The sequence below is a fragment of the Choloepus didactylus genome, chromosome 20 (genome assembly GCF_015220235.1).
Source record: "Choloepus didactylus isolate mChoDid1 chromosome 20, mChoDid1.pri, whole genome shotgun sequence".
Lineage (NCBI taxonomy): Eukaryota > Metazoa > Chordata > Mammalia > Pilosa > Megalonychidae > Choloepus > Choloepus didactylus.
The window spans coordinates 32,415,868-32,437,233 of NC_051326.1; the positions used below are offsets into that span (position 1 = coordinate 32,415,868).

At 49.5% G+C, this 21,366-nt stretch overlaps 1 protein-coding gene across 3 annotated transcripts in view; it reads left to right on the forward strand.

The window, feature by feature from the left end:
• The first annotated feature begins 383 nt into the window (after positions 1 to 383).
• The window catches only part of LOC119516830 (L-gulonolactone oxidase), a 42,660-nt gene continuing 21,677 nt past the window's right edge, over positions 384 to 21,366 (forward strand). For 2 of the 3 annotated variants that reach the window (XM_037813304.1, XM_037813306.1), the window contains exons 1-6: positions 384 to 558; positions 1,576 to 1,677; positions 5,070 to 5,195; positions 6,740 to 6,834; positions 9,674 to 9,764; positions 12,825 to 13,010. In XM_037813304.1, the coding sequence (XP_037669232.1) occupies positions 556 to 558; positions 1,576 to 1,677; positions 5,070 to 5,195; positions 6,740 to 6,834; positions 9,674 to 9,764; positions 12,825 to 13,010 (603 nt within the window). In that variant the 5' untranslated portion in view covers positions 384 to 555. The remainder of the gene's footprint in view (positions 559 to 1,575; positions 1,678 to 5,069; positions 5,196 to 6,739; positions 6,835 to 9,673; positions 9,765 to 12,824; positions 13,011 to 21,366) is intronic. The other variant, XM_037813307.1, reaches the window with a different exon arrangement.

Here is a 21,366-nt window from a genome sequence, read left to right on the forward strand (position 1 = left end):
GTCCGATGAGTGAACTAACCCATGCACACGAAAGGACCCAGCGACTCCAGCTGCACGTGCATGCTGCGCGGGCCCTCCTCCCAAGCCCCCTACATTAAGACCCCTGCAGTCCCCCTTCTATGATTTCAAACAAGCTCCAAGGGGATCCAGTTTTGAGGCTGGGGGTCCTTTGGTCCTCAAATCCCTAGGACTGGAGTCGGAGCTCAGCAGCTTCCAGGAAGAGAGCAGCCATGCTTTAAATGCTACCCTTCCACCTTCCTGCCCCAGTGGTGGCTGGGGCAGGAGGCAGGCCTGAGCTGCTGTTTGCATGGACAGACTTAATCCCGCCTGGGGCGGAGTCTGTAGGTGGAGTCTGTTGCAACACTGTTTACCCATCTCTGCTCCTCTCTAAAGCCCCTCTGCATGGGGCAGCTGCAGAGTCAGCCCTAGGAGAGCCCAGAGCTGAGGGTGCAGTGCTGCCTGCTTGAGCTCCCGGCCACGCCTCTGAACCCCACTTCCCTGTGTCCTGTCCCTGGAGGGAGCCAGATCGGCCAAGGCCACTGACCCGCCGGAGCCATGGTAGGGGCATGAGGTGCTGCTGGTCCGCCCGGCAGGGCTGCCTCCAGGCCGGGCCTACGAGCAGGGAGCCCCAGAATTAGGTTACATCTGGGCCATGGGGGAGGCCAGGGGGACCCTCTTGAATTGGTCTTGCGGCTCTGAAGAAGCTTGGGGTGTTGGCAGGGGCGTGGGAGAGGAAGGCCTGGGGGGTCTCCAGCGCCTTCACTTGGTTGCTGTGTGAGCCTGGGGAGGTTACTTCACTTTGCAAGAATCACTGTTTCTGCCCCTGAAAATGGGAGTAGTATCAGGTATTTCATGGTGTTACTGTAAGGTTTAAATGAGATGAGATGCCTGGAGGGTCGCAGTACAGCGTCTGTCACGCAGGGGGTGACCCACAAATGTGAGCCTTCTCCTGTCCCCAAGGGCTCCGTCCCGTGGCTCCAGGCCAGAAAGGCTGCTGTGGGCACCTTCTGACCCCCGCCGTCCCCGGACATGCCCTTCCCTGCCGGCCGAGCCTTGTGGGCAAGGAGAAGACCAGTCCAAAGTCCTTCTTGGGCTGCTGTGCAGCCCCTTCCTTGATGGCCCTACTCAGTGGGTGCACACCTTTACCTGGTCCTCTGCCAGGTGCCCTGAACTGGGGAGCAGGAGTTCCAAGTCCTGCTTTCTCTGGGCTCCACGGCTGACCTGATCTATCCCCCTTCACCTGAGAGCAGGCAGCCCACTGCGTGATACGCCCATCTGACTGTGAGAGGTCAGAGGGGGATAATAACAGGAAGCCACGCACCCACCCACCCACCCCACACACGCAAGCCACATGGCTTTAGCACTTCAAAGCAAGTTTATTCTTCCCAGTGCCCCTGAGAGGTAAGAGGACAGAGAAGGCCCCTGGGGCTCAGAGGTGTGGCCTCAGCCTCCCATCTGTACAATGGTGGGGAGGACAGTGGGAGTGGGGCAGGGGGAGTGATAAGACAGTGGAGTGGGAGTCAGGCAGCCTGCAGTTGCTTCTCTGCAAGACCTGACTTTTTTTTCCTGGCATAGGTGCACGGGCACAAAGGGGTCAAGTTCCAAAACTGGGCAAAGACCTATGGCTGCTGCCCAGAGATGTACTATCAGCCCACGTCAGTGGAGGAGATCAGAGAGGTGAGTGTCCACCTCAGCACAGCACCAGGACGGCCCAGCCCCAGGCCCTGCAGCTCCACCCGGTCCTCACAGAACACAGCCCTGGCCCAGGAGAGGCGGCTCAGAGCGGGGACTTCTCCGCACCCCACCACACTCCACCCCCATCACATACACGGACAGAACTGCCTGCCAGGAGACAGCTCAATGAAGTCTGGCAAGTCCATGGCTCCTGCCTCCTCTTGCCCTCCGTCCCTGCTGCTCAGCAGACGCTTTTTAACTTACTGTGTGTTAGGTCCAGAGCCGTTCAAGAATCCACACAAATGCAGCGAGTCATGGTTTAAGTAGAGAATTTAAGGTTTATTAGAGGAAGAAAGCAGAAGAAAGCAGGTGGGAGCCATCAGAAAAGCAAGAAAGGAAAACTGGCTCCGGCCCTCTATCTGAGAGCAGCATTTTTAAAAGGAAAAACCCACGTTGGGTATTGGGGGGGAAGGTCCTGCTAAGTGTGTTCTGGGCCTCGATTGGGTGAGTGCTTATCAGTTTCTGCTGACTGGTTACTAGGGTTTTAACACAGTACTCTTCTTTGATGTGCACTATATTATCTATGTGGAGGAAGCAGGCCTTTTGGCCTGTTTGTGGTCATTCATCTTTATGGGGATATCTGATCTTGCTTTGTCTGCCCCCTGGAGTCTAGGTGCCACTGTGACTGGGATTCCTAAAACAGTCTTCAACCCTTAGATTATGGCACACCTGGTATTTATGAGATAAGTAGCAGGGCCCGTGGATCAAACATTCCTTCTATATGTTAGACTCTTTTTCTGGGGACTGACACTGTTCAAGCCTCAAATCAGGCCAGCGTTTTGCCAATGACTGAATTTCATCTACAACCCAGGGCTCTTCTCTGAGCTCTAGGCTCATGGGTGACTTCCCTCATTGCCATACAAGACATCAGAAACTTATTTGTCCCGAACTAAGTTTCTTATTTCTATTTTTTACTTTAACCTGTTCTTAGCCAGTTTTCCCCATCTCTGTACAAGCCACCCATTTCCTCAAGCTAGAAGCCAGGAAGTGGTTAGCGGTCCCTCCTTTTCCCTTATCCTCATATTGTCATACCAGCAAATTCTCCCTAAGTAATGTTTCTAGAATCCGTCTCCTTCTCTCCAGCCACCATCTGATCCCAGGCCACCATACTTTACTTCATCTGTGTGACCTGTGACAGTTTCCACCCTGTTCTCCCTGCTTCTGTTCTTGCCTCCCTCTAATGCATTTTCTACAATTGGCAAAAGTGATTTTAAAATGTTGAGTTGGACTGGGTTGCTTCCCTGCTTAAATCCTTTAGAGGTTCTCCATCGTTTCTGGAATGAAACTCCAACTCCTCTGACTCACAAGGCTGGGCATCATCTGGAGCTCCCTCTCTGGCCTCCGTGAGGTCTCGCTCTCCCTGCTTACTACCCTCCAGCCCATGGATCTTCTTTCAGTTCACCAAACAAGCCAAGCTCTCTCTACCCCAGGGCCTTTGCACCTGCAGTTCCCTCTGCCTGGAATGCTTGACCCTTCACTTTCCACATGATGAGTTTCCTTTCCATCCTTTAGGTCTCATAAACTTCACCTCCTTAGAGGATTTCCCAGACCAACTTATGTAAAGTAGGTCCCAATTTTTCTGTATCTCATGTCTTTGTTTATTTTCTTCATCACATACTCATAACTTGGAACTATTTTGTTGATTTGAATATTTTTATATTTTTTGCTCTCTCCCTCATCAGGATGTAAGACCATGCTTGTCTTTTTCTCTATTGCATCCTCAGCACCCAGCTCTCTGGCTGGCACACAGGAAGCACTTCAAAAATATTTGTGAATGAATGAATGAATGAACAAATAAACAAGTCCCAGTCTCTGCACTTAAAGAGCTTGTAGACTTATACCTAAGACAGGATGCAGATGATGGAAAAATTCATTTGAGTGTGTATGAGTGTGAAAAAGTGTGTATACATGTGTGTAAATGTGTGGAGGGCAGTCACCATGAGGTAATCAATCCACTCTGCACCTGTGCTTCCTATCTGTTGTCTCATCAGTCCTCACAAGCCCTCCCACCATGCACTTGGGTGAGGTGGTGATTGCCAGCTGCATTTGACAGATGGGGACACTGATGCCCAAAGAGGTATAGTTTCCCCATATTGATAAGTGTCGGAGTCAGGATTCCAACCAGGGATAGTCTGAATTCAAAGCCCCTGACTCCTCCTGCAGAAAAACCCACATAAACAAAAAGCGATCATTGAGCTGGGCCCTGGAGGATGAGTAGGAGTTGAATGGGGACATGGGGAAGGGCATTCTGAGTGAGGGAAAGAGTGAAAGAGAAGCACCTGTGAGGAAGAAGAGCCAAATGCCTGGAGGATGGACAGTCATGCCCCATGGCTGCTGGAGGATGGGTGGGAGGGAAGCAGGAGAGAGAGGCCTGATGGCAAAGTGACTTTAGGTGACAAGGGCTTGAATGCTGAGACATCTGGCTTCATTCTGAGTTAGAGGGATGGATTTAGAGGTGTGTTATAATAGTGGCCTGTGAAGGCAGCTGCTAAGCTGTGAATTACTGAGACGATGCAGTACTGCAGGCCTATGCTTCTGTGGAGCGCTAGTAGGGTCACAAGAAAATGAAACTAGGTTATGTGGTCAGGGGAGTCTGAGGAAGATGGGGTTGAACAAAGTTAAGCAGGTTTTCTTTATTGTAGAGTCTTGTAGCCTTAAATCTGCAAACACCCATGGTAAATGGGGAAAGGAAGGATGAAGACAAATGCTTTTCCCAATCTTGCTCGACCACAGAACCATTTGTGTATAAATTTTAAGACTAGCATTCAGTGGAACAGCCATGAGAAACTCTAATGAGGGTGTTTAAAAAGGGACATGCCCATAAAAGTGAACGGGTTCATTTAGGTTACATCATTCGTTTGTTTATTCATTCAACAATCATCAGATACCGCCTGCTTTTGCCAGGCGTGGGTTAGGCACTGAGGGTAAAGTCAATCTAAGGCATTGTCCTTGCCCTGACCTTCATTCTAGCGTGGGAGGCAGCCTGGAGCACTTGTGGGCATAGATAAGGAGCCCCAACCTTATCCTTGAAAGGCTTCATGCTGGAGGAGAATGTGATCAGGTTTGTTGTAGAAAAGCCTCAAGCTGCAGAGTGGAGAGCAGACCCGAACCCCACTTTAGGCAAGTTCTTTGGTTCTCCATCTGGTCTCACTTCCTGGCTGTTCTCTCTACCTCTGTCTCCTGGAGTGACCTGCATGGCAGCCTGGAGCCAGGCAGAGTCTTGGAGGCCTGGGGGTGCTTAGCCTGGGCCATCTGCCCCTATGCAGGGCAGGACAGACACTGCCCCCTCTGGCCACCTCACAGAGAAAGGCCTGAGCCGTGCATTGCCCCGGCAGGTGCTGACCCTCGCCAGGCAGCAGAACAAGCGGGTGAAGGTGGTAGGCGGTGGCCACTCTCCCTCAGACATCGCCTGTACCGATGGCTTCATGATCCACATGGGCAAGATGAACCACGTCCTCCAGGTGTGCACAACCCTGCGCTCCCCACCCCTGCCTGCCCCCTAGCCGGGCAGCCTCTGCCTCCATCCAAGGCTCCATCCCAGACCCCAGCTGGGAGCCCCTCAATCTCTCCATGCAGTCCTGATCTTTCCCTGCCCCTGACTCCCTAAACTGCCACCCTGCTTCCTGGCCCATCCTTAAGCACCCTCTCCTGAACCCTCCCTGGGCTAGCTCAGGCCTCAGGCCGGGTCTATGCTCCCCTTTGCAGCCACTGAAAGGATATGCAGCCCCCTCTCCTGCCAAGGACCTCCCTCTCCACTTCTCCAGAAGTGGAGCATCTAGCCAGGGCCCTGAAACATAAATTCACAATAATGAATACAGAAGGCCCCAAAGTGACACTTAGCTACTTTTGCAGGTGGAGAAACTGAAGCCCAGAGAGGGGGAGTGGCTTGCCTAGGGTCACACAGCTGATCAATAGCAGAGCTGGGCATGGGCCCAGGACTCAGAGGCCAAGCCCCATGCTGGGATATGCCCATGCAATTCAACTGACAACCTGATGAGAGCCAGCCAGGTGCCTGAGAGGGGCCGGGGGCCCACCAGTGGGCTGCACCTGAGGACTCCTATTCTGACCTGCGCGGCCAGTCCCCCTGTGCTGTAACTTTTGAGGGACAACCTTCCTTCCACCCAGCCCTGCTAGCTCAGGTCCTGGGTTTCTCTGCAGTATTTCCTTATCTGCTCAGGCTGATGGTCTCTACCTCTTAGGAAACATTCTGGTCAAGACATCAGTCATGGCGCTAATTAACTCTGATGACTCATTAGTGAGGACTGGGCTCCAGCAATTGATTTTACTGAGATCTGTGTTCCAGGTCAAGCAAATGAGTTTGTGCTTTGAAATTAGATGGATATGGATTCTCATCTCAGTTCTGCTGCGGATGTTTGTGTGACCTTGGACAAGGGACAAAGTCCCTGAATCTCAGTCTCCTCCCTGTAAAATGGAGTGACAGTTCCCATCTCCCAGGGCTCCCACGGGGATCTCACGAGGCGGCACCCTGCTTGCACATGGCAGGCACCAAAGAGATGTTCCCCTCCCTTCCCCTCCCAGTTCTTAGTCGTTACTGAAGTCTTCCCAGGGCGAGACTAACAACTGGAGAATTTGGACACTGTCTAGCAAAGTCAAGACCCCGTAGGGCCCTCATTGGTTGGTGACACTGCAGGACTACACAAAGGAATCCCATCTTCCGAGTCTGCAGAAGGTTGGGATGGTGGGGGTGGAAGAGGAGGGGAAGAACACAGGTCTGGCAGTTAGGAGACCTGAATTCTAGTCCAAGCTCTACTGGGTGGGCTTTCCTCCCTCTGCCTCAGTTCCTGCATGTGGGAAAATAAGGGGTTACACAGAATAATTTCAAGACTTGGGCATTCTGGAGCTCTGCCCAAAGCCCCTGTGGATGCCTGCTGTGTGGGGTGCTTGAGCTGGGACAGACACACTCAAAATCACCTGGGGCCTGGCTGTAGGGTGGAGGTGGGGAGTTGGTGGCCGGGCTCCTCCAGCCGCTGCTGGTCTCTTGCAGGTGGACAAGGAGAAGAAGCAGGTGACCGTGGAGGCTGGTGTCCTCCTGGCCGACCTGCACCCAGTGCTGGAAAAGCACGGCCTGGCGCTTTCCAAGTAAGAGCCCCTCCCCCATACCTGGGTGGGCCACACAGGGATCTGACGGGAACGGGGAGGAGCTCTTCCCAGGGCAGACCCCCTTTCTCTGGGCCCCCGTTCTTCCCCAGCCTCCAGGTTCAGGGGGCTATTGTGTGAGAATAGAAAGAAACAGGCCACTGATGAGCTGAACATCAAATAACCGACTGATTCAGCGGTAGAAACAACTGGGTTAAGTTTTGCTTAAAATTTGTAGCAAACAACTCTAGAGATCTGAATACAGAATGTGCAAAATGCACACTCAGAGACTAGGGGAGCCTGATGTTTGAGCCACGGGGCTTCTGGCATACAACCTGCAGTTTCCCCTGCACCTCCATCCAAACATGGTATCAGTGATCAATTAGGTTTAATATCAGGGGATTTCCGTTGAAACAGGAGTCAAATCAAACCAAAGGAGTGAATCTCTAATTGTGGGGCTTCAACCATTAGAATAGGTGACAGAGGTGTTTTGGGCATTGGTGTAGCCATCGCTTCATAGCTGGAAGTTGCACCCTAAAAGCCTGTGGAGGTCTTCAGGCATGGGCGCTGATCTCCGCAGCTTTCTCATCGCAGTTACTCAGGCATCGCTCTGTCTTTTCACTCTGGTGATCATTCTGTTCCTGCTTCCTCAAGTGGTTGTGACAACTCAAACCCTTGCAGGGTATCCACCATGTGCAGGCTGTGTTCAGGCCCTGGCGAGACCAAGGTGAACAAAACCCAGGCCCTCCCTGCAAGGAGCTCCCAGCAAGCGGGGCAAATGGACACAGAAATCAGCAAGCGTAATGCAGTGCAAGAGGTTCAATGTGAGCCATGAGCTCGGGGCACCACAGGCCCCAACAGGGCCCCAGTTCCAGCCTTGGCAAGCAAGGCATGTGTGGGTGGAGGGGAACCAGGGCAGGCTCCCTGCAGGAGGGAAACCTTGAGTTGGATCCTTAAAGATGATCAGTTATTAAACAGACAAAAGAGAGGCTGGAAGGGATTTCAGGCAGAGGGAACAGCATGAACAAAGGCCAAGAGCATGAAGCACGGCAGGGTGGGCAGGGGCCTGGAAGCAGAGAGTGGGACAGAGTCTGTGACCGATGAGAGCACGTGGCAACATGTGCTTATTAATTATGAGCCCTGAAGCATCTCTGTGCCCTGTTCACCATGTGCCTCTCTCCTCCCCAGAGGCTCTGTCCTCCTCTAGTGGCCAACTACACCGGCCCATCTGCCTTTCCAGAGGCTCCTAGGATGCTACAGGACTCTCCTTAAGTAGTGTCTGTGACAGGAGGGTTGTAGGGGAGGAGCAGGCCGCAGGCTGAGGGCTCTCTGCGCTCTGTCATCTCATCCCCCAAGGGCCTTTCCTTTATTCAGCTTATTTCTTTTAAAATGGTCATAAACATTTTTCCAAGTTCCTCTTCATAGACTTCATGGAGAAGAGAAGATACCTTACAATTTCATTAACCATTCCCCTTTGCTGGCCCTTTGACTGTTTTCAGCTTTTCACTCTTGTATATAATGCTGTGATGAACATCTTCAAGCAAATGCCTTGCCACAGGCTGGACTGTTTCCCTAGGGCAGAATATTTCTGATCCTCTTTTAACTTTCTGGTATTTTCACAAGGGACAAGACAGCCAACTAATCCAACCAGTGTGAATATAGACAAGGATGGACACGAAGTGAGGGGGTGGGTAAGGGAAGGCTGGGAAAGGCTATGTTTCCTTCATCCTCTCCATGCCCTTCCCGGCTCATTGTCTCCCACGGTGCTCTCCCTGGGAAGGTTATGAGGCCAGATTTTCTAAACATTATCAAATTACTAAGTCAATAGGCTACGCAGAGCCTCTGGTGCCCTCCAGCCTGTGTTTCTTTGGGAGCCAGGGCCCACCCACCTCAGGGGCTCTGCAGGGCCCTGGGTCTGCACTGAAGGCCTCCCATTTTCTCTCTGTGGGACCGTGGGCACATGACTTCACTGGCTGAGCCCATTTCTCACGTGCAAACTAAGGTTGATAAATCACCCTCTCAGGGTATCACGGCCTCTGGCATGTAAAGCTCCAACCACTTTGGTGCCCAGTGGACTTTCAGTGTTCATTTCTTTCTCATTATTTCCCCAAGGACCAGGACATCTCAGAGAGAGCTTCTGAGAAGGAAGAGTTTTAGAATTCCTCCTGGACCCTGGGATCCGTGCATGTCTTTCTTGGCCTGTCTCTGCAGCTCACACCTCTGGAGGGGTACTGTACCCCTGTAGGGTTCTAGTCCCCTTGTGCAGACAGGATCCTCCTCTTAATCATTCTCAGGCATGAACACCTGGCTGAGGGTTGTGGCTTTATGCTAGAGACGCTGAGGCACCATGGAAGGTTTCTGAGCAGCAGAGGTGACGCGGCATCCTCACTGCCAAGGGGGGTCTCACCTCTTCACACCTTCCTGGGGTGTCTATTTGTGCACAAAGACTTTGTAGGGCTTGATGGACCGAGTATAGAGTCTTAGCAGGAACATTTTCGCCTTTGGTTGGTGGAGAAGATGTTGGTGGGTGAAGGACGGAGGAAAGGGATGTTTTAGGCTGCTGAGACCCCATAGCTGGGCAGGCAGGCCTCCACCCGGAGCTGAACTCTGCCCTTCAGCTCATCTGACAGACCAGTGAGGTGAGCAAACAGAGGCTCAGAGAGAAGGGCCTGCCAAGCCATGTAAGCTAAGTCATGGTGGACTTGGGACAAGACCCCAGGCAGGAGACAAATAAGCTCTTCTGCCCTGAGGGGCCTCACACCTCCACCCAGGTGTGTCTGTTGTCCCAGGGAACCCTAACCGGCCTCTTGTGTCCCTCTCCCCCCGTCCCTGCTGAGTGCAGCCTGGGAGCTGTGTCGGACGTGACTGCAGCTGGTGTCATTGGGTCAGGAACACACAACACGGGGATCCGGCACGGCATCCTGGCCACTCAGGTGAGTCCAGTGGGGGAGAGCGGAGGGTTCAAAGGAGTTTCTCTTCACATGGGCTCCTAGGAAATCAGGGCACCATTGGCTTAGCTCCCTGTGGGCCTCAAACCCACCCCACTCAGCAGGTGCCCTCCAGGAAATCCATTTCCCTCTCCAAACCTCATTCATGCCCCGTAGAGACAAGTGACTAAGGACCCCTCACGTGTGGGACGGACAGGGGTTTTGACAGTTGCCCAATGCATTCCTTCCCCTGCCTCCCATGAGCCTCACAGCCATTGCATGGACAAGGGTACCATCCCCAGCTGGAAGGTCCAAAGTGGGAACTGGGCAGGGGCAGGATCTCTCCAGGGCCCAGGTTAGCAAGTGGGGGACCAGGCCACAACCCAGAACACCTCATGTGGATCTGGATTGGCACCTTTGCTTTATCGAAAAGCATTTATTAAACTTCCCGAGAATCCAGTTTGGTGAACTGGTTAACAGGTTTTAGACTCAGACCTGGGTTCAAAATCTGGCTTCACCACTCATTGAGCATGTGAATTTGGATAAGTTTTCTGAGCATCCTGTTTTCATCTGTAAAATGGGAAGAATAATCCTCAACTCACAAAGAGTAAATGTGATAGACTTCATCCAGAGTAGGGCTGACTAGATGACAGCTCAAAGGATTCCTGTGTCAGGATGCCACTCTTTGGAGGGCAAATTCCTTCAACTCTCAGTACTAGGAGGGGCTTCCTAACAGGCCAGGTTACGCCCCTACAGAGCAGGTGGCTGCAACGTGGAGGCAGAGGCAGCTGCTCGCCTTTCAGGAATGAGTAAGACACCCTGAGCTGGCCACTGGAGCATCCCGGCTAACCACTGGGCCTGGAGTTTTGAATCCTGGCTCCACCACCATTGTTTTTGTGACCTGGGGCAAATCCAGCTACCTCGGTTTCCTCACCTGGTAAATGGGCATGATTGTGATAGTGATACATATGAGGTGCTTAGAAGAGTTAGTGTTCAATGTGTGTTAGTGATTGGTGTCGCTAGTGGAACAAGGAGAGGACCTCTGAGGCCTTTTCCAGAATTCCCATCCTGTGCTGTAGAAGTTTCAGCATTGTTGGCACTGGACCACATTGACCCCTAAACTTTCCTTCCATTTAACCATACAAGTGCATGGCTGCCTTCTGCAGCTGCTCTGATGAAGACAGACACCCAAGGAAACATGGTTCGGGAAGGGGCTCCATGTGGTCCAGTCTCAAAGTGACACTGAGATCAGAATAAAACACCTAGATAAGCCCCCAAAGTCATTTCAGCAGGATTCATTTTGGTTTTTATTTGTATTTCTTGAACGCCATGAAGGGAAACCTAATTCACAGTTCCTACTCAAAATCTCAATTTCCTTTCTCATCAGCATTGTACACACACTCTGGTTGCTCCTTGTCCTTCTTTCTACTGTAAAAGCCTCAAGGAATCACCAGGCAAGAGAGGACCACCCTGAGGGGTGGAGTGATCCAGGGAGGATAAAAGACTACTTATCCTCCAGTTAATTAGTTTAGAGCCCTCTCTTAGGAAGCAGACTTGCAGCCAAGTCTAAATATAATTTGTAAAACCTGATTCCCAGGCACCTGCAGTCCCTGAAGGATATTGTCATTACTCCCCAGTCCTGGCTTCGCTGCCTGAGAGAGCCCAGCGGTGGCTGGGGGCAAAGGACAACACAATAGCTGCATCCCCAGATTTGTTCATAGTCCTAGGCTACTTTCCAAGATTTCTGTCAAGCTGGTTGCCTCAGTTTCTACAAAATGATCAACAGAGCATGAAAATAATTCTGAGTGGCCACAAATCAAAATGCATAGAGGATTACTGACCACCTCTCTTGGGAAGCACAGCCGAGCAGGTCTGCCCTGAAAACCAGTAGGAGAACCACCACATTGTTTTATTTTGCACATTACACCAATGGCAGAGAGCAAGGAGTTGACATTTTTAATATCTGTTATACACCAGGCAGTTAGCCAGGCTCACTACCTGTCCCCTCATTGGCTCCTCACACAACCCTCTGAGGTAGTTCTTATCCCGTTTTACAGACGAGGACACAGAGAGGTTAAATGCCCAAGGTCACATGGCTGGAAAACCCTGGGCCCATCCTTCATTAGTTCCTGGACCCTGCTCCAGTGCCTCACTGGTTAGCTCCCATTCCCTGCTCTGGGTCTCAGATGAAATCTAATTTTTGTAAAAATTATTCTGATGTCCTCACTCCCACAGATGGCTATGGTGCCCCATTTCTGCCAGTTTCTCCTCTCTGGTCTTGGTCATCCTTAATCAGAATTAGTTCAGCCTTCTCTGTTCTCTCACCCCGAGCCCCAAACCGCCAACTACACATGTCAAAAGCAATTTCCATCCAAATTAGCAGGTAATAGAGTGTGGAGAAGTCCTTAAACAGGCAGTGAAAGCAGTTTCCTCTGGAAATGGGAGCCAAGGAGAAAGACACTGAAGTTAATCATCAGTTTCCAGTTGAGTGTCCTACTGGGGTGGGGCGTGGCTGAGTGGGAGAAACCGGTTCCTGAGGCGGGTGGGTGTCAGAAGGGACTGCAGGGGGTCCCTGGCTCCTGGGCTGCGTGGTGGGATGGGGGCTGGCCCAACCTCAGATGCACACATGTCCTCACTTTGCCTTTGTGAGGCAACTTCTCCCAGGAACTCCCAGCTCTGCAGTCAACTCATGTCTGAGCCTCTGGGCGGCAGGTGGAGAGGCTTGCTACATCCTGACGGTGAGGCCCACAGAACCAGAAATAGATGGGAAATAGATGGGTCTATCCCTCTGCTGAGGGTTGATGCCCACCCAGACAGAGCCTCCCTTTCCCCATATCCCCTTTCTCCTTCCCCATGAGACTGACACCCCCTGAGGCTGTTACTGTAGACCAGGCTGAGAAAAGTCCCCCGTGGCCAGGTGACAGGTGCCCTTCTGGGAATAGGTGACACCTGGCCTCACTTTAAAGGATAAACAGGGAAGTGGTGACAAAGAAGTGAGGGCCTCACCAGAAGTCTACAGGAAGTGCCCGCTGGGGGTTCTCAAGTGTGGCTTTACCCCGTTGCCAGGTGGCGGCGCTGACCCTGCTGACGGCTGACGGCACCATCCTTGAGTGCTCCGAGTCCAGCAATGCCGAGTTGTTCCAGGCCGCGCGGGTGCACCTGGGCTGCCTGGGCGTGATCCTCACCATCACCCTGCAGTGCGTGCCCCAGTTCCACTTGCAGGAAACCTCCTTCCCCTCCACCCTGAGAGAGGTACCGGTCCTTTGCTCGCCACCACTCACCCTCAAAAGATAAATGGAAACCCTTGACAAATGGGCCATGCAGCCCCCTGTGGCTCTTCAGTTCCCCTGAAAGGGAGAGTGGAGCTGACCTCTCCACTTCCACCTTAGCCCAAGGGATACTGTGGCCAAAGCTTTCTGAGCCGGTCAGTGAAACACGAGCAACTGCAGGAGGGTGGCAGAGGTAAGGGCAAGAAAGAAAGTTAGGTAGAGCCTTACCATGGGAGACCTGGTGCTCATGTGAGCTGACTGCTCCCTGGAGGGTGTGAACTCTCAACGGCACAGAGCCAAAGGATATGCCCAATATTCCTGTTTCTATAATAGTTTCTTCACAGCAAGGTCAACATAGTGGATGGAGTAACTTCCAGGCTTGCTGGGTACCTGTTTTTGTTTGCTAGGCTGCTGAAAGCAGATGACATGAAATAGGTTGGCTTAACCATGGGAATTTATTCGCTTACAGTTTTGAGGCTGAGAAAAATGTCCAAATCAAGGCATCATCAAGGCGATGCTTTCTTCCAAAGACTGGCTGCCAGTGATCCTTTACTCCTCTGCCACATGGTAGCATCTGCTAGCTTCTCCCTTGTCTGGGTTTTGTTGTTTTCTGCTTCTTGCTTCATGGCTTTCTTCTCTCTGTCTATATTCATTTCATTTATAAAGGATACCAGTAAGAGGATTAAAACCCATCCTGAATGGGTGGGTCATGTCTTAACTGAAGTAGCATCACCAAAAGGTCCCCCTTACAATGAGTTTACAAACACAGCAGTAGATTAAATTTAAGAACGTGCCTTTCTGGGGTACATACAGCTTCAAACCACCACAATATCTAACATCACATGCAGGGAATTTGGATCTGTATCATGGGGTCCAGAAAGAGTGGCTTCCAGTTGATGACAGTGTTTTTTGAATGAATGAAAAGCAGTATTGGCTGGCTGGCTGGCTGGCTGGAGGCATGCAGCAGCCTGGATCTATTCCTGTTACTCACAAAGCTACAGGACTCAAATCTATAGTCTGAAGCTCCTTGGAATTTGGGTCCCTCCCTGGTTACCTGATCATTCAATATGAGTAGCTCCGATGCACAGGTGGACCTGGCAGTGATGTGAGAAGCACTGACCCACCATGATTAGGGTAGATCATGGGCTTTGGAGACAAATGGGCCTGGCCTTGAATCCTAGCTCTGCCACTTCTGAGCTGTGGCCTTGAGCCAGTCATTTTACCTTGCTGAGCCTTAGTTTCCTCATCTAAAAAGAGAGTTAATCATATCTACTTTAAAGTATTGATCTGAGGATAAAATCACATAACACAGGTAAAGTGTCCAGTTGGATATTTAAAAATGCCCCAGGGGCACTCAATAGATAATAAATGGTAACAGTTATTTTCTAATACCTGGCCTAAAATCCTTATCACTGGTATTTTTAGTGTGTTAAACCGTTAATGTAAAGGCCTTAAACCCAGAAGGTTCCCTCCTCAGAGGCTTGGTGTTTGGTGGAATTCTCTCCCCAGACTCACAGTCGAAGGCTGAGAAAGTGATTCTGCAGCTCCGGAGGATATAGCATTGATTCCCTGGAGTACCAATGCTGGCCCATGGGCCATTTAGCAAATGAGCTCCCTGAAACATAGGCCCAAGAGAGCAGGGAAAGTTCAGAACAAGAGCATTTCAAGGGGGATTGACAGTGACAGAGCCTGGTTAAGCTTGGAGCCCCCTGAGGGCAGGAGCAGGGAAGAGGACACTGAAATGAGTGAGGGATGACGATGTCCACTGCCTCACAGGACTCTGCCTGGCGCCCTCCCAGGTTCCGAGCAATTTGGGACCACCTTGGACCTGCCTTCATCGGCCACAAACTCCCAGACCAGTGCTAAGGGGCTGACCTAGGCCCCTTGTTCACTCCAAGCTGGGTTCCAAAAACATTCTACATTCTTTCCAGCCCCAGGTAGTCAAGCTGTTGTGGAGTCAGAATTGGGGCTCATATGACCCAAGAGCCAACCCCTACGGCTGTGGAATAACGTTCCAGGCACCCATGGGGAGGACTGGGAGGTTTTTCTCTAGCACTCAGGCCTCTGCTGTTCTTGGTCTTTCCCTTTCTCATGGGGTGACCACTCCATCCTGGCCATGTGACAAGAGCTGACAATGAATCCTTACTGTGGTGCAACCCAGGGATCCTTGTCAGGCTGTGTGGACAGCCCAGGTGCTCCTTTCTTCTCTTCAGTGGACCCAGGACAGCCCACTTCTCTCCCCCTCAGCAGCTGCCACCATCCTCTCTGCCCCTCTGGATTTTTCTGCCCCTAGACTGGCAGAAGAGGAGATAACAGATCCTCCAATTTCCCTCTGATCCCTGCTGCCTCTAAACGAGCCCTTCTCAGTTAAGGGGTTTTTAATGAGCAGAGAATTATGAAAATAATGTTCAGGGGGAAATTACAAAGACAGACCGTCTTGACCCTGCTCTGAAATTAAGCATGTGCACTGAAATGGCTAATGGAAGCCAGGCACCCATAGTGTCTCGAAGCTTGATCTCCAGGACGAGCAGACTAGCCAGCCTGCCCTTGGGATTTGAAACCGAAGAGAGAATCCAGGACAGATGGCCAGGTCGGGAATTAAAGAAATAGTTCATGACAACCATTGGGTCTTGAAAGAAGTGGCCAAAAAGAAGAAGGTCATCACCAGAGTCAGCAACAAGAGGAGGAAGTTTGGAGGCAGAGGAGGCATAGCCTGGAGAGGTACCCCAGGAACTGAATAACAGAGCCAAGCCATTTATTGGGGTGCCTGCTGCTTTTCTTCTGGGGTTGGAAGAAGCTGTAGAAGGATTAAACTTTGATCCTCCACTTCCACTTCTGAGGGTAGGGCTTACCAAACTTCTGGCACAGGACAAAATCAAGAAATGTTTATTTAGAATGAGGAATCAATAGGACTGTGCAACCGAGTGTGGCGGGTGAGAGAGCAAGTGGGAGAAGTCAGAGGTGGTGGTGCCACCAACTGCATTAGAGGATCCAGGAGGTGACAGGTTTGAGGAGCAAGATGATTCGTTCTGGTTGGAACCTCTTGAGTTTGAGTTGCCTCAAGTGAAGATGTCCGAGGCATCTGGCGTTGTAGGTTGGGAGCTCAGGCAAGAGGGCTGAGCAAGAGATACACAGTGAGGGGTCATCAGCATTTTCTAATGGATTGATGGAATCGCAAAAGGGGATGAGTGGGTTTGAGTGAGAAGAGAAGAGGGCCTGAGAGGACATCCGATTCAGCGGATGAGGGGATGGAAAGATGCCATAAGGGGACTGAGTGGGAACAGTCAGAGAGGAAGGAGGAAAACAAGGAGAGGGTAGTGTTACATTTATTGTTTATCATATTTTTTATTGTGGACTATAACATATATACATAGAAATGATAAATTTTCAAGTGCAATTTAACAACTAGTTAGAGAGCAAATTTCAAAGAATGTTATGTGTTACAGTGCCACAGTCTCAGTTATTTCCTTATTGTGAAATATAACATACATGAAAAAAGGTAATAACTTTCAAAGTATGATTTAACAAGTACTTATATAGGAAATTTCCAAAAATATTATGAGTTACAGTGCCTTAGTTTCACCTATTTCCTCATTGTGAAATATAACGTATGTTCAAAGAGGTAATAACTTTCAAATTACAATTTAACAAGTAGCTATAGAGCAAATTTCAAAGAATGCTATAGGTTACAGTTCCACCATTTCAATTCTTTCCTTCTAGCTATTCTAATACCCTAGCAACTAAGAAATAGAAAATTATATAGAGATTCAGTATTCATAATCCTTTGTTAAATTCCATCTTGTCTGTTGCTACCCCTTCCTCTAGTTTAATCACTTTCCCGATGTTCAGGAGTGTCTAGGCAGTGACCACCCTAACTTGTTCGTGTTGAGAAGGAGTGTTGACATCTTGGGAAAAGGGGATGCAACTGGTTGGTGTTCTTGAAGAGGCTATTGTCCCTGAGTTTGGGGACTTAGCTGGCATAGGAGCTCTTTGGAGGATTTAAATTTCTGAAGAATACACTTAGTGAGTGAAACCTTTATTGAGTATCAGATAGGGTTCTGGGTATTATTTAGGGCTTTCATCTGGGTATTTTTTAGGGTTTTTGGAACCACTGTTGACTTGGGCTTATCATACTGTGGCCATTTGGCATATCTAGCTGAAGCTTACATAAGAGTAACCTCCAAGGCAGCCTCTCAAGGAGAGGCACTGGTTTTCCAAGAGGGAAAGGTCAACAGAGTCCAGCACTGGCAGGAAATCCTAGACTGATCCTCGAATCAGGTAATTAGGGCCCTACTGCTGACCTAAGTGAGAACAGTCTCGGTCAAGTGTTGGGCAGGCTAAAGAGAGAATGAAAATTGCAGGCAAGGCAGTAAAATTGGAAGCAGAGATCACTTCCAACCAGAAATTGGTTGTAATCATGTTTAGTTATTGAATCTATTTTCCTGCCTCACACTCAGGTCAGAACTTAATAACTTTTAAGCTGAATTAAGCTGAATTAAGATAAAGGGATGTCTTCTTTTTGCCAGTGGATTGGTTTGGTCCCTATGCTCCTTCACACACACACACACACACACACACACACACACACCAGTTGATCCGTCTTTCCGTCCAGAGCTCAAAGCTTTTGCCTCCAGCTCCTTTTAACATAGCGGCTTCTAACATAAACATGACATCTTTGAAAACTTTAGGTGATTCTTAGGGAATGGGATAAATCCTTCTCAAAGCTTCCAATTTCTTTGAATTTGAAAGGCTGTGATGACACATGAAAAACAGCAATTCCAATCTCCTCCCCTAAAAGACAAAACACACCCATCTGTTCACAAGCACAGTCACACAGCCATAAACTCTGCACAAGGTGCCGTGAAGGTGCTCTGGGAAGGGAGGCCGGGCCACCAAGCCTGGCTGCACTGCTGACTCAGTGTGACCTTGAGCAGGTCCCTCAATGGGCCTCTGTTTCTTCACCAATTGCAGTGATTGGATTGAGGGTCCCTGAGGTCTTTTTCAGCTCTGACATTCTATAAGCCAGTGCAGAACTTTGATGCAAAATGTTTCCCTGCACCTCACAGTCCATCCTGGAGACAGAGGGTCATCTCTTTCATTATTATCTCTCTTCTTTGGATCACCTTATGAAAGTTCTTGGGCCTTATCCCAAACAGGGACATAAACCTCCTACAGTTCCCTCTGCCAACCCTAGTTCATCCTGTGAGAGGGCTTATGGAGCGGGATTCTGCTTCTCCCTGCTCATTTGTGAGTCCCCACATCCTCTGATGGGTTTTCCTCCCTCCTCTCTGAAGTGTCGCTGCCATTATTCCATCCAGCACTGCAGGCCCAGCACTGATAGTTCAGAGGCCCGTTGTCAGCTTCCATTGCACCTTGCAGACAGCCACCCCCCGCCCCACCCCCACAAATCCAAGGCCATAAACAAGGACAGCCACCGAGGGTGTGTGGCATTTTCAGCCATGTGATTTACTGCAAGGGGCATGTGCAATAAAGAGCCCCATAATTAATTTGCCTTTACTCTCTCTACTCAGAGCAGCCATTACAGGGCATCTTCAAGGGGCTGAGAAAGCTCAAGAGGAAAGGGAGGAAAAGCTAAAATGACAATGGAAAGCCCTGACACAGGCCTTGCTCTCTCAAAGGAAAGAAATCAATAGAGATGGAGGAAGGATAGAGTTAGGAATTTGAAAATTGTCATTTGAGCAATTTCTCCTCACTTTTTGCTATGCCTAGAATGTTTTTCCTCTAATCCGAAAAGAATAAAGCTTAGGTCTATCCTCTAGAAGGCATGAAGACTCTTGAGAACAAATAGGAAGACAGTAAAACTTCCTGTTCATACATTTCTATCTGCTCACCGTTTCTTGTCATTAGGGTCCTTAGAAAACTGCCCCCCCCCCACACTGGGGCTGCCAGCCCTGCTACCCTGAGTGTTTGGCTCTATTGAGGGGCTGCTCCTGGATGTACACAGCTCCCCAGCACTGTGATCCTCTTGGGCTTGGGCTTGCTGTCTCTCTCTTTTTTTAAAAATTCAGTTTTATTCTGTATTGCTTGGAGAGGTTAAACCTGCTTATAATTGTGCCTAAGAGTCTCCCCCTGAGTGCCTCTTTGTTGCTCAGATGTGGCCTCACTCTCTAACTAAGCCACCTTTCCAGGTGCTCTCACTGCCCTCCCCACTACGTGGGACCTGACTCCCAGGGGTGTAAATCTCCCTGGCAACGCAGGATATGACTCCCCAGGATGAATCTGGACCTGGCATCGTGGGATTGAGAACATCTTCTTGACCAAAAAGGGGGATGCAAAATGAGACAAAATAGTTGCAGTGGCTGAGAGATTTCAAATGGAGTCGAGAGGTCACTCTGGTGGACATTCTTACACACCATATAGATAACGCTTTTTAGGTTTTAATATATCGGAATAGCTAGAAGTAAATACCTGAATCTACCAAGCTCCTACACAGTAGCCTTGACTCTTGAAGATGATTGTATAACAATGTAGCTTACAAGGGGTGACAGTGTGATTGTGAAAACCCTGTGGATCGCACTCCCTTTATCCAGTGTATGGATGGATGAGTAGCAAAAATGGGGACAAAACCCAAATGAAAAATAGGGTGGGATGGGGAGGGAGTGATTTGGGTGTTCTTTTCTTATTTTTATTTTTTTATACTGATTCTGATGGTATGTGAATTTAAAAAAAAATTCAGTTTTATTGAGATATATTCACATACCGTACAGTCATCCATGGTGTACAATCAACTGTTCATAGTGCCATCATATAGTTGTGCATTCATCACTCAAATCTATTTTTGAACATTTTCCTTACACCAGAAAGAATCAGAATAAGAATAAAAAATAAAAGTAAAAAAGAACCCCCAAATCATCCCCCCCAATCCCACGCTATTTTTCATTTAGTTTTTGTCCCCATTTTTCTACTCATCCATCCATACACTGGATAAAAGGAGTGCAATCCACAAGGTTTTCACAGTCACACTGTCACCCCTTGTAATCTACATTGCTATACACTTGTCTTCAAGAATCAAGGCTACTGGATTGGAGTTTGATAGTTTCAGATATTTCCTTCTAGCTATTCCAATACCCTAAAAACTAAAAAAGGATATCTGTATATCACACAAGAATGCCCTCCAAAGTGACCTCTCACTCTATTTGGAATCTCTCAGCCACTGAAACTTTATTTTGTTTCATTCCTTTTCCCCCTTTTGGTCAAGATGTTCTCAATCCCACGATGCCGGGTCCAGGTTCATCCCCGGGAGTCATATCCTGTGTTGTTGGGCCTGCTCTCTTGACAGTCAGCTCCTCCAGGACAGGGGTTGGGGGTGGCAATGTGGGGTGGTCCTGTGCCAGAGGAGAAGGGGGCCAGGGTAAAGGAGAATGACGATCGCTTCCTGTGTATAAACTTACATTTGCAGATTGGGGTTTTCAGCCAGTTTTCCTTCCATTGTATTCCTCTCCTCTCCTCCCCTCAACTCCTCCCTTAACCCTTCCCTTCCCCTCTTCCCTTTTCTTTCCTTTCTTTCCCTTCCTTTCTTATTTCCTATTTCCTTCCATTCAACAAACATTTATAGAACTCCTCTATAGATCCTCCCGCCATGAATTCTGAAAGACCCTAGAGACCCACCAGGAGGTGTGCAGTATAAAGATTAGGAGCCTGTTGTCTCCAGAGTCAGGCCACCCGGCTTGAATCCCAGCTTCTCCCCTCACCCACTGTGACTCTGGACAAGTCCCTCAGCCTCTCTGCACCTTGGTTTCCTCATTTGTGTAACAGGGATCATAGCCCTCCTGTCCTGGTGGATTAGAGGAAATAATACATGTGAGTTCTTTCTCCTTGTTTCTCTTGATAGCCTCAAAGAGAGAAACTCCTATTTCTCCTCCCTCTGACTTTCTTCCCATCAAACGCTCCATTCTGTGGGTCTGCATGGACTCTAGAATCTGCAGCGAAGTTGCTCTTCCCAGGTTAGACATGCTGCTCACTCCTGTTTTGCTCTTGAACTTTAACTGCCTCTTGACATTTATCCTCTTCCTCTTCCTGCCGGATCATTAGCTCCTTGAGGTTAGAGATCTTACCTGAGGCCCCTTTTGCTCCTCAGAGTCCATTAAATACATACTGGTGTCCAATATAGGGTAACTTGATGATCATTTGATCAAAAATTTCTTTAAAATTCATCCTTTTATAGTATTTTTCCCCATCTACTCTTGCCCTTGCTGTTAGGTGGTCCATCTCAGATCCATGATTCTTTTAAATACATTTCTACTTGATTTTTGAATGCTGATTCAATCCAGATTAAGGGAAGGGGTCATTCTCAGTCACCAAAGAGAGTTGTAATCAGT